The following is a 12,434-nucleotide window of genomic DNA, read 5'->3' on the forward strand; positions in this document are numbered from 1 at the left end:
TTTTGTTCATGGTCACTTTGACTCTACAAACTCTCTACATGATATAATTATACGTGACACATGCTACAACTTTACACCGCTCCTTCTTCGAGCTCAGGGATCTCGCCACACCAATCTGGATCCTCCCCATTCTCCTTAGTGTACTTATCATGGAGCACCAATTGATGTTGCCAGAAGCTAGACAACTCATGCGTTCTGATCCCGACTGGGTGGTTAGGTTGATCCCTGAAGATCCGTCTAACCGCAATATCGGCAAGAGTGTATCGTGAAGTGTTGTTCAATCTCAACATCGACCAAGGAGTTGTGGTTGTTCCTTCTTCGATGTAACCGAGGATGTCAAACTGAGAGCAACCCAGCAGGTCCAATCAGCATCATAATACCCGACTATTAAGGATCTCTCCCACTTACCCTGGACCTGCCAACATGAGCGTTTCGACTGAATAATAAACTTGCCAAATCCTTGGGGTAGCCGTGGAAGTTCATGATGACTGGTTTATCCGAGGTGAATAGACTGTCGAAAGCATCGGTAGAGAGCGCATGGGGATGATGTCCCATGGCGCCGAGGATCAACAAGTCGTTGATATTGACGACTCGTACTCTAACTCCATTGTTCCTCAAGATAGCTGCTGCTGCGATGACCTCGAAGGTCACTTCTACTCCGACACCAACAAGCACAACATCCGGGTTTTTGCCGCCGTCAGTCGAGTATTTTGGCCAAACCGAAGCACCTGCGATGCAGTGTCTTTCGGCTTCTTCAGCGGTAAGCCAGCCCCGAGTAGGGTTCTTCGAGCCGATGACCAGGTTGATGTTGTTCTTCGATCTCAGACAGTGGTCGATGGTGCTGACACTACAGTTGGCATCGGCTGGCAAGTAGATTCTTGCGAGGTGTCGAGGGAGGGCTACGAAAGAACCGATCAATCCTGGGTTTTGGTGAGAGTAACCGTTGTGCTCTTGTCGCCAGAGAGTACTTGTTTCGATGTAAGTGAGACCGGCAACATCACCTCGCCATCTGGTTTCAAGTGCCATCTTGATAAATTTGGCATATTGCTCAATCATGGTCTGCACAATACCCAAGAAACTTTCATAGGAAGGGAAAAGGGCGTGTCGACCAGTAAGTGTATAGCCTTGCATCCATCCTTGAAGAGTATGTTCGGACAGCATCTCGATGACTCGACCACCGTTATTGGCAGTCTAACCATGAAACGATCAGTCAAGGCTGCGGTGTAATTCCGAAGGTTTCCTGCTCACCTCAGGGTCCCATTGGAAGTTCCGGTGGCTGACTTGTAATGCTTCATCCAGCTTGTTACTAGTGATCTCATCGGGTGAAAAGATTCGGAAGCTCGAGGGATTTAGCTTGATGATTTCGGCCACGTACGATCCGACTCTGCAAGCGAATTTAGGGGTCCGTCAGCATATGCATTGAAAGGGAAAAACGCTACTGTGCACTAACGCTTTCATATTCGACACTGGCTCATCGAGTTTGTGGGTGAAGGCTTTCCAATCTGGCGTCTTTAGAGGCTGGAAGCCTCTGTATGTAGCCTACAACTTGGTCAGCGTTGGTCATAAGGGTAAAACTGACATGACTTACATCTGTCATACCCATGCGTCTTTGCTGATCTTTTGGGATGATACGAAGAGCAACATCATCGATTATACCTGATGCCTTGCTTGCAGAATTGTGAGCTTGCGAGCTACTTGAGTCGACTTCGGTGTGGAACAGCTCTTCAGGTCCGTACGATTTGAGCCAATCTTGAAGGAGTTTGAATTCTTTGTCATCCTTGGCTGCCTCTGGTAGGGGTACTGAAAAGTGGAGGGTTGCATTAGCTCAGTAGAGTCAGGGGTTCGTCTCTTAACCTACCTTGATGCGCTCTCCAACTGCCTTCAATAGGGTTATCAGCTAATTTTCTTGGCCCCGTCCATCCTTTTGGTGTTCTCATGATGATGATTGGCCATCGAGGCTTAGTAATGGGGTTGCCTGATCTAGCAGCGGTCTGGATCTTCCGAATCTCCTGATAGGCCCATTCCATGGAGGCAGCCATGTCATAGTTGATGGCAACGTCGTGCTCGCGATCCGAACTAGCGCCAACGTATTCTACAATTCGGACTTGGTATCCGTATCCAGTGAAGAGACAAGCAATTTCCAAATCATCCATGGTACCTGGAATGGTTCTTTCTCCGATCTTGAAGCCGTTCAAATGTAGAATGGGTAGGACCGCACCACTTTCCGCCGGGTCAAGATACTAGCGAGAGACGATCAGTGAAGCCCTATGGCATTCTCCAGACTTCATACTTACTTTGTGGGCATGCCATGCTGTGGCGGTCGGTCCAGTCTCGCTCTCTCCATCACCAATTACCGCAACAGTGATATGATCAGGTTTGTCCATGACACTTCCGTATGCTACAGCCAAACAGTAACCAAGCTCTCCTCCTTCATGGATGGCACCAGGAGTTTCAGCATTGACGTGACTGGGGAATCCTCCTGGAACAGAGAATTTGCCGATGAAATCTTCCAAACCTTCCCGGGACATTGGATATTCAGGATAGAAGCGAGTGATGGCCCCTTCCATGAAAAGTGTTGACAGGAGAGCAGGAGCACCATGTCCCGGACCGGTCAAGAACATGTAATACGGAGAGTCTTGGTCACTTTCGTGTCGAGTGATAAGATTATTGGTATGAGCATAAGCGAAGTTGAGACCGGGACATGTACCCTATGAACGAGGATTAGGGCGGTACGTCATTACTTAGGAATAGTTATAGACTCACCCAGTGACCCAAAAGACGCTTCTTCACATCCTCAGTCTTGAGGTCCCTAGTCAGTAGACCGTTATCTCTGAGAAATATCTGTGCAAGGGATCAGCTAATGGTCCGGTATATAGCTTATCGTGCAGACTTACTTGAGCAGCAGAACTGTGAAAGACTTGTCAGCGTAATGGTTTCCGAGGATCTGAGAAATGACTTACAGATAATTCGCTACACGTTGATAAGCAAGTAGCCCTTCCAAATCGAGGGATTTATCGCTCTTAAGCTCTGAGATTTTATCATCAAGATTGACCAAAAGCTGACGAACTAGATCTTCGGGTAAAGAAGAGGATTTAGGAGGTGTAACAGAATCGAATTTCCCAGCTGCGGATGATGCTAGACCTGTTGTCGCCATTATTGCTACAGTATTTTTGTTCTTGCTATGCTACAATTTGTAAGGCAGAGATCTATGCAAAATGGGAAATGGAGGGGATTTTACCTTCGATCATACATGTGTTTTAATGTTATCTATCACCTTGGCAATAACGTTCACGCATCCCTTGTCAATCTGGACAAAGATTCGAATACCTTTCAACTCTCCTATGACGGCGTCTTGCTACACGACGTCATAATCATCATGTATCCTGACATCACGACTTATGGGAACATTAGAAACTGGTTGTAATCTCCCGGGTATTCAGCATAAGCTGAATTACGCTTATTCCTAATATCAGGGTTGAACCTGAAACCGCGTGAGATGCTTATTGTTTTATTCTGTCATGAATTTCCCTCCACATACATACATCTTCATATCTTCTTTGTGTTATCCGCAGTGGATGAAACCAGATTGACTGATGGTGGATTGAATTTCTTCGTTCTGAGCGACATCATTTGATTTCTCACCATTCATGCATAATGGTAAGCTTGGTCTTGAGGCTGCCTCCTGTCCGTCGCTGATATCTGTCTGCCAGTCTTTCTCTATCTCCTCTTACATCCCTCTCTCAGAACGTGATTTGTGGAACGACATCAAACCAATACCGCAAGATGATGGACCGAATCCAGTCGTACCTATCATGTATTCGGAGGAGTGTAAGTATGAGCTTCTTGACCACTTACCCAAATGCTGAGATTGGACACAGACCGTGATGCGATGGATTACTTTCGAGCGATAGCAGCAGCAGAGGAGAGGTCCGAGCGAGCGTTGGAATTGACGGAAATGATAATACGAATAAATCCTGCTCATTATACCGTATGGTGAGCCATAATTCGTCCTATGACCGAAAAAAATGTATTGACAGTGGTATAGGCAGTTTCGTATGGCAACGCTGCTTGCTCTCCATAAGGACCTGGAGGATGAGCTGCAATTGATGAACGAATTCGCTATACAAAACCTTAAAAGTTATCAAGTCTGGTGAGTGGACAAGACCTATGATTTTGTGCAACACACATCCAACATGCTATCTCATATATCTTTAACGATATAATTTGCTATCAACCAGTAAAAACCCACATTTTCCTCCCCCCCTAATTCACCTTCTTTATATAGCCTCTTCCAAAACATTTCATGTCGCTCACGCTTGCGCTGTTGCAGGCATCACCGACTACTACTTTTAACGCATATATCTCCTCTAGATCCGTCATCCGAGATAGATTATATCCATCAATCCCTTCTGCCTGATCCAAAGAATTACCATACATGGGCATACCTCCACTGGCTTTATTCTCACTTCTATACGCTTGGGAGAATTAGTCAGAAGCAGTGGCAGGCTGAGCTACAATGGTGTGAAGAAATGCTCAGAGTGGACGGAAGGAACAATAGTGCTTGGGGATGGAGGTGGTTTCTGAGAGTCGCTCGACCTGGCGCAGAAAAGGGCAAAGATGGACTTGAGGATGAGCTGAAGTGAGCAGGCCCCATATCTTCAACCAGCGGCAAGCTGATAATACTTTCCAGATATGCACTGAAGGCGATTCACTCGATACCACATAATGTTTCCGCTTGGAACTACCTTCGAGGGTGAGTTTTGCTCGGTATATCTTGTCCATTTGGTATTGACACAGTTTACTTAGGCTACTGCGACATTTCAAGCTACCATTGACACCTCTGCTTCCTGCCATCTTACTATACACCTCTCGCTCTCCATCTGAAGCTCTTACATGTCCTGAAGACTTCAACTACCCGGGACCTCCAACGCCGCTGCCGAAGGATACTCCGCTACCTGTTCCTCTTGCTCTGGAATACTTGGGAGACGCTCTGATTGAGCAAGGTTCCAATTCCCAAGCAGGCGAGGTGTTCTCTGACTTGAGTACAAAGTATGACAAGATGCGAACGGGATATTGGGAGTATAGGAGGCGAGAATGTGTCGAAGGGTAGTTTTGGCTTGAATATTTTGGGTATTTGGGGCATTATACATATCTGCATGTAACATTGATTTTATGACGTTTTGACCTCCACTTTTGCTGTTCCCATTGATTTACGGTAACTCACGATTGGAGATGATCCTCTTAGTATTACTTCTTTTTACCTCCTCATTGAATAAATAAATGCATACAATTCAAAATGTACAAAGAACCACTTGATCCCGTTTTACATCATCCATATATTCTATTTTGGTATTGGGAAGTTAACGACAATACCCCATTTGAGTTAGCATGTATGTCACAATGGTTCGCAACATCATTTAAAGATCTTGATCATCCTCATTTGATATTTAAAACTGCAGAACATTATATGATGTATCGTAAAGCTTTAAAATTTGATCCAGAAGTAGCAGATGAGATTGTCAAAGCACCAACACCTGAAGAAGCAAAAGAAAGAGGTAGAAAAATTAGAAATTTTGATAAGAAGAAATGGGATGAAGTAAATGATGGAATTGTAGAAAGGGGTAATTATTTGAAATTTAGTCAAAATGAAAAGTTAAAAGAAGTGTTACTTAAAACGAAGGGAAGAACTTTGGTAGAAGCTAGTCCGACAGATAGGATATGGGGAATAGGCTTTAGTGTAGATGAAGCTGAAGGTAGAGAAGATGAATGGGGAGCAAACAGGTAAGTTACTCTTTAAAGCACAGCTGATTTCTGTCGATGAAAGAGGACTAATTATCGGACTTCCGGCAGAATGGGCTTGGCTCTGACTAGAGCGCGAGATCAGTTGTTGAAGGAGAGTAAATTGCAATAAAAGGAAGATTGAATTTGAACGGCCAAATTGATGAACTGAATATCTTCACCATATGTAGCATTCGAGTTTTACATACAAATTGTATTCGCACAAAAATCACCATGTACCATATACAAACATTAAGCCTCGCCAACTTCTCTTTTGAACTTCTTGAATTCCTTTTTCACCTCTTTAGCGAATTCGTCATCACTTAGGAATTTGGCTCCGATCACAGCTAGACCTTTCGCTACTTTCATAGCTAATCTATGAGCTTCTGGTTTACCAGCTGATTCAGTAAACCCAGCCGTATGATTCCCTGATCCTACAGGAGAGGGAATAGCGAAATTGGGCGTGAATGCTGGACATTTGTATGTTACATTACCTGAATTTTGACTTTGTCTATCAGTTATTTTGTACTATTTACGCTGTCTTTTGATGAAAAACTCACCATAGTCTGTGCTAGCTGTTGACATTCCCGTCATTTCGATTTTATCGCCGAAAGTCTTCTCCATGAAAGCTTGATATGATAGAGACATGGGCTTGTTATTTTGCACATCGGCATATACCTCTGCGGTCTGCGTTAACAATGTCGTCTGAGCTTAAAGGGGACATCTCACCTTCGTCAGGAGCGGTCACGTCGTATGTACAGCCTGTGGCCCTACGTATAGTATTATGTCAGTACGGCCTAAAAGGCGAGAAGGATGGTGAGGATCTTCAGAATATGAGATGCGCGTGATAATTCACTTACTCAGCAGCGGATTTGAAGCACGCAATCGTCTTGCGTCTCAGATCCAAACAGGCTTTAACATCAAGCGCTCGGGTACTATACGATACTTTGGCATCTAACAAATCGTATCGGCTAATGAGTATAATTCGACTGATCATGATTATTGTAACGAGTCTTACAGCTAGGTATGATGTTTTGTGCCCATCTTTCGGAGCCCTGAATAATTCCGTGCACTCGCATGGTCGGTTCAAGCTGTTGTCTTAACATCGAGACAGCAGAATCTGCGGAACGCTGAATCAGTCAAAAGTCTCACAGAGAGTAGCAATGAACTTACAGCCCTGTACGGCGGCATCTAAGGCATTTATACCCATCCAAGGTGCTGCCTGTACCAAAATTAGCTAGACGTTTACCTGTAACGAAAAGAACCACTCACTCCCGCGTGAGCACCTCGACCGTGAAACTCAATCTCAAATCCGGAGCGAGCCAAGCTGTCGAGGTCAATCTCGTCAATTCAGTCCTACCAATATAGATCAGGGAAAAACCTACGTAGCCGGCCCATCAATCGGGCAAGATCCTGTGAAAGGACTTGGACCATATCCTCCTCCTGGATGAGCCATACCACAAGCGTCCAAATCATCGTACACACCCTCGTTCAAAAGGATTACTTTCCCTCCACCACCTTCCTCGGCAGGAGTACCTATCAATTTGACAGTACCGGAGATGTTACAAGCTTTCAAAGCTGCTTTTAGCCCGGCCGCTGCAGCGACTCCGACAACTGCAATCAAATTGTGACCGCAAGCTAGTAAATGTCAGCTGGAGGTGCCATGAGCTGGAAGGCAAAAACGTGAAAACATACTCACCATGTCCTACGTCAGGTAGAGCATCAAATTCAGAATTTAGACCGAACACCCTGCCTCCTTCTCCATGCGTATAAGTAGCTACAAATGCGGTAGGTAAGCTACTTGGATTGCTCATTTTGAATCCGAGCTTTTCCAGAGCTTTGACAAGATTCTCGTGCGCTTTACTGAGCAGCACGTATGATGTTAGCGCAGTATTATAATTATTATGGGACAGACCTACAACTCCCTGAAACCCAACTCCGGGTTATCTGTCTCATAGCGAATAGTCAGCTTGATCCTGGTGTATACATTCAATCGATCGGAGGATTCATACCATGTATGGCGAGATTCAGCGCTCTCATGTCATTGTCGATAGCATGGATCGCGTCGAAAACGGCATCTTGGATCTCGTCAGCTACAGTAGTCGGTGCGTTCGGGACCAGATTTCGAAGGCTTTCAATCGTTTGATTGACAAGATGTTGGATGTTGGAGGTGGGATCCTCAGGCGTACGTCTCATAATGTCAAATGATGATGAATGAACAGCAGACCTGATATTTTGACAGATGAGTAGCGTACCAAAGAGTATTCACAATGCCAGTCCAAATTGGTCTGTATGGGATGTGAAAGATAAGGGACATTAATACCCGCAGAGCAGTAACGGATTTGACCGACATTCCGCTGATCGCCGCAATTCTTTTCTGTATCGCGTTAGATGCACAATAAATGACTAGTCACAGTCATTTGCGCGCGAGGTTGCCTATCAAGGCCGCTAGTCGAGATGCTCTTCAAGAGATTATAGTCATATCTGTCGAAGACGGTACAAGTTTGCCAGCAACGCTGATTATATACATATATAACAGGTATGAGGTATAATCACTGGAATTACCGCAATGTGGAGGTCATCCTCAGTTAGGATTAAGCCGATTGTTTCACCCCTGAATTGGGTACTAAAAGGTTAATTACGCTTTATGCAATCCGGAATGTTTCATAATTTCGATAACACGCTAAAATGTGAAGATAAAATCAATCTAAAATGAACTGCTTGGTCTAGCATAATATCACGTTCGCAGTCAATGAAACAAGATATGATGTAACCTTTTGGTTCGATCCGCTTTGGTTATCAAACGTTTAAGCTATGCAGGTAATTCAATTTTGATGTTGGCCAAATTTCAAGCCTGCTAACTTGGCTAGCATGGCCGGCGGCTCGCTGGTTGCGGATTTTAGTTGTAAGTACCTGTCCGACCATATAAGAATAGATCGTCTCTATCCTGTTCGATCACTTAGAACTTTGCTATGCATGACTGTTGTTTGCGATCTTGTCGACAAGTCGCTTGCAAGCCTTGGCACCCATTCAATAGAAAGGTATAGCTCCTATACAAACTTAGCTTGGGTTTTCTTGGTAGCCTCCCTTATTCGTAAAAAGACAACAAACGATTCCCAAAGATTGAAGAAGTTCTAAAGACATATACTTCATCACTTGTAAACAACATCCCTTCATCTTCGCCCAACCAATCTTTGAGTCTTTGCGATAAAAAAAGGTTGTCATACTATTCACAGCTCAAAATTCACCTTCCTTTGTCCCTTGTCCCTTGAAACCAGTCTCGACTATCCTCATTGTTACACCTGATTTTGCAATTTCCCTGGCTGCGATCTTCAAATTCACATACAAAAACAGCACCACAAAAACGACATCAATCCTGACTCAGTTAAACATTCCCTCATTTCCTTCACATCCGACATCATTCATTCCCTAACACCTTTCTAAATCACCACCCGCATAACTCTCACCATCCTTCCATATACTCCTCATCTACTATCATAGCCAATATTTCAGAGTGACTATGATGCTACTCTCAGCACTTGTGTCCGCCCTCATAGTGGGTGCTCAAGCCGCACCTACCGATTTGAATAGATCTTTGGTTTCAGAAAGAAGTGTCAATACTGGTTGGGACTATGGCGCCGAGAAGGTACGAGGAGTAAATATTGGTGGTGTAAGTTGTAATTTACATCGAGGAATCATGGTTTGACAAGCTTCTGACATGGTGATACTGTGCGATCGTAGTGGCTTGTGCTTGAACCATTCATTATCCCATCACTCTTCGAGAGCACTGGAAATAATGATATTGTAGATGAATACACTTTCTGTCAGTATCAAGATAAAGGTTCCGCTCAATCTGCTTTGAAGAAGCACTGGGATACCTGGTTTACCGAAGATGATTTCGCTCAAATTGCCGGTGAGTTCCGACCCTTATGTCTCTGTAAAGGAGTTTCAACTAATTATAAAACGAAAGCCGCCGGTCTCAATCACGTTCGAATACCTATCGGATACTGGGCATATGATACCTCTGGAGGGGAGCCATACATACAAGGTGCCGCTGATTACCTTGATATGGCTATTGGATGGGCTGGTAAGCATGGTCTTAAGGTCATGATCGATCTTCACGGTGCTCCAGCTTCTCAAAATGGCTACGATAATAGTGGTCATCGTGGCAGCGCCAATTGGTGGGTCCTTTGTCTTTTCCTTCTTCCGTCGGTAAAAACGGTTGCTAATACTCTGGACAGGGCTACCGATAATAACAACGTCGTTAGAACCAAGAATGTGATTGCTACCCTGTCCAAAAAGTATTCTGATCCATCCTACTTCGGTGTCGTGACCATGCTTGCTCTGTTGAATGGTGAGCTCGTTGACCCTACTTAAAAGGCTTTGCTAATGCATACGCAATAGAACCTGCCACATACATGAACGATCAATTACTGCAAACTACTCGGCAATACTGGAAAGATGCCTATGGAGCGGCTAGATACCCAAATGGTAACTCCGACAAATCTGGTCTCGTTCTGGTCATTCACGATGGATTTCAACCTTTGAGTACCTACAACGGCTTCATGACCGAACCGGAATACGAGAGCGTTTTCATTGATACACACAATTACCAAGTGTTTAATGATGATTTCGTTGGATGGAATTGGGATCAACACGTTAAAGGTATTTGTGATAAAGCTAGTACATACTCACAATCCCCTAATTGGCTTGTCGTGGGTGAATGGTCTCTGGCTAGTACAGATTGTGCAAAATACCTCAATGGTCGTGGAATCGGTGCTCGATACGACGGATCTTACTCTGGTTCCTCGTATCATGGATCCTGTAGCGATAAATCCAATGATGTATCTCAATTCTCAAGGTAAGTCTTGGGTAGTCTTCTTACGGATCTCATATGTTGACAATGTTTTGACTTTTAGTGAATACAAGGAATTTATGAGAAAATTCTACGATGTTCAAGTTCAAACTTACGAAAACAATGGTCAAGGATGGTTTCACTGGACTTGGAAGACGGAGTCTGCTGCCGATTGGGCTTACCAATCCGGTTTAAGTAATGGCTTCATCCCTTCCAATCCTACCGATCACAAGTATTCCATTCAATCCCTTTGCGGATAAGGACTTTTCGATTTATAGACAACCAATAGAGTTAAGTAATAATGTAGCAAACAAACGATTCAGCAAACAATAACGGAACGAACAGTCAATCATGTCGGGACATTTATAGTAAATTTTGTTCCTCAGTAGACATTCAGTAAATATCTCACAAGCGACTTGAGCAAATTCAATAATGGCATGATGCATAACCCCTTATTGCTTCATCTTCTTCACCATGATGCGCGTATTGTTGCAGCTGGTGCATTACAGATCGATGCAGTTGGATTCGAGTAGATAAAGCCACCTTCGCTTAAAGCTAAGAAACCCTCTTCTACTCTGGGTGAGCCTGTCACCACGTCTCCCGCTTCGTCTGAGCGAGGTAGAGAGGAGAAGGTAAAGGTATCGGGTGATGGCTTGGGTATTGACATCGGACTGTCTCGATGCATGAACTGCACGCGGAGGTCAGCCGACTAGTTCACACTGCTATGTTGTTCACGCACTTGTACTGTTTGACCGGATCTGAGGGAATCTTCCATTTCGAGCGACATTGCGCCTCGACTAGGATCTCCACTCAATATCTTTATTACCTTTTGTACCTCTCCATGATCCAAGATACCTAAATAGAAGTCTTCTTCTTTCGTGAGCCCGGTTCCCCCTCTTTGCTGTATCGCTTGTATCAAGACCTGTGTAGGGTTCGAATTTGTACCCTCTATCGATAAAAGCATGTTACCTTGCGCTCTGTGGGAAGGGATGATCAGCTTTATCATTATCAAGAGCTGAATCTTACTTACCCAGACACAATAGCTGTTTCTGTCATCGGTGTCAGACCGAAATCAACCTTTACATTTGGGCGCTTTTTGATGGCCAATCCCAATGTACCTTCTGCATAGATGCTACCATTATGCAATAAGGTATACGGACGATTAGTGATGAACGGGGTTGCAGCAGTGAGTATACCTATCTTCGAAGCCGAGGGGTACATCAGGTCTAGAGCTTTCAGTACCGGATTTGGTCTTCCATCGGTAAGTAGTAAGAAGCTTGCGGCATCAATGCCTTCTAGTTCCGATATACGTTCTATAGCAGCTTCACCTTTCCACATTCCGGCCCAACCTTCTCCGGCTAGTAACGCTTCAGCTTCACCCGGTCCTGCGCCTTTCAGATCTTCTTCTCGTTGATTCCGCTGTGTTTGTGGCCGTTGAAATCTTCCTACTTCAGCGGGCGGTCTTCCAGTAAGATTACTTCTGAAGGTTTGCACACTTTCGGAAAAGGAGGCCAGGGACAGAGTTGGCTCTTGGCCTGGCGGAGTGATCGAGAAAGATCCGATCGAGTTCGGAAGATATTTTTGCAATATGGGAAGGTGTTGCGGTAGGTTCTCTAGCGAGGTCGATAGGAGGAAAAGACTGGTGGAATCTGTTTTAGCATGTTGGGCGATATGTGATTCAACATATGAAGGCGTCGGGGAAAAGAAAGTCTGTACACGAGTATGCAGCAGCCTTCTAGCTGAGCTAGTTGATTTCCTGAGTATCATGGTCTGTTGATTCGTTATATCCAACGTGAATCTT

The 12,434-nt window shown here is 44.5% G+C and overlaps 6 protein-coding genes across 6 annotated transcripts; 3 read left to right on the top strand and 3 right to left on the bottom strand.

The window, feature by feature from the left end:
* Positions 1-71: 71 nt before the first annotated feature.
* Positions 72-3,154, bottom strand: I206_105483 (uncharacterized protein; the record flags this gene model as incomplete). Its single annotated transcript, XM_070203138.1, has 10 exons — positions 72-341; positions 409-1,191; positions 1,249-1,384; positions 1,451-1,539; positions 1,589-1,800; positions 1,859-2,240; positions 2,295-2,708; positions 2,764-2,841; positions 2,895-2,907; positions 2,961-3,154. The coding sequence occupies 10 exons, from the start codon at positions 3,152-3,154 to the stop codon at positions 72-74; spliced, it is 2,571 nt and encodes an 856-aa protein (XP_070059239.1).
* A 500-nt stretch (positions 3,155-3,654) lies between these two features.
* On the top strand, positions 3,655-5,110 carry I206_105484 (uncharacterized protein; the record flags this gene model as incomplete). Its single annotated transcript, XM_019155359.1, has 7 exons — positions 3,655-3,657; positions 3,711-3,828; positions 3,879-3,993; positions 4,046-4,150; positions 4,331-4,639; positions 4,691-4,753; positions 4,807-5,110. The coding sequence occupies 7 exons, from the start codon at positions 3,655-3,657 to the stop codon at positions 5,108-5,110; spliced, it is 1,017 nt and encodes a 338-aa protein (XP_019011513.1).
* Positions 5,111-5,296: 186 nt separating this feature from the next.
* On the top strand, positions 5,297-5,911 carry I206_105485 (uncharacterized protein; the record flags this gene model as incomplete). The annotated part of the gene is made up of 2 exons (XM_019155358.1): positions 5,297-5,781; positions 5,851-5,911. 2 exons carry the CDS (start codon positions 5,297-5,299, stop codon positions 5,909-5,911), a joined length of 546 nt encoding a protein of 181 aa, XP_019011512.1.
* Positions 5,912-6,030: 119 nt separating this feature from the next.
* On the bottom strand, positions 6,031-7,974 carry I206_105486 (uncharacterized protein; the record flags this gene model as incomplete). The annotated part of the gene is made up of 11 exons (XM_019155357.1): positions 6,031-6,272; positions 6,339-6,458; positions 6,508-6,548; positions 6,639-6,732; positions 6,797-6,898; positions 6,952-7,000; positions 7,051-7,105; positions 7,164-7,416; positions 7,478-7,641; positions 7,698-7,725; positions 7,791-7,974. 11 exons carry the CDS (start codon positions 7,972-7,974, stop codon positions 6,031-6,033), a joined length of 1,332 nt encoding a protein of 443 aa, XP_019011511.1.
* Positions 7,975-9,298: 1,324 nt separating this feature from the next.
* I206_105487 (uncharacterized protein) lies at positions 9,299-10,893 on the top strand (the record flags this gene model as incomplete). Its single annotated transcript, XM_019155356.1, has 6 exons — positions 9,299-9,448; positions 9,520-9,691; positions 9,749-9,959; positions 10,020-10,132; positions 10,183-10,639; positions 10,698-10,893. The coding sequence occupies 6 exons, from the start codon at positions 9,299-9,301 to the stop codon at positions 10,891-10,893; spliced, it is 1,299 nt and encodes a 432-aa protein (XP_019011510.1).
* Positions 10,894-11,102: 209 nt separating this feature from the next.
* Positions 11,103-12,400, bottom strand: I206_105488 (uncharacterized protein; the record flags this gene model as incomplete). Its single annotated transcript, XM_019155355.1, has 3 exons — positions 11,103-11,321; positions 11,373-11,610; positions 11,664-12,400. 3 exons carry the CDS (start codon positions 12,398-12,400, stop codon positions 11,103-11,105), a joined length of 1,194 nt encoding a protein of 397 aa, XP_019011509.1.
* Positions 12,401-12,434: the final 34 nt, after the last annotated feature.

The sequence above is a fragment of the Kwoniella pini genome, chromosome 7 (assembly GCF_000512605.2).
Source record: "Kwoniella pini CBS 10737 chromosome 7, complete sequence".
Taxonomy (NCBI): Eukaryota; Fungi; Basidiomycota; class Tremellomycetes; order Tremellales; family Cryptococcaceae; genus Kwoniella; species Kwoniella pini.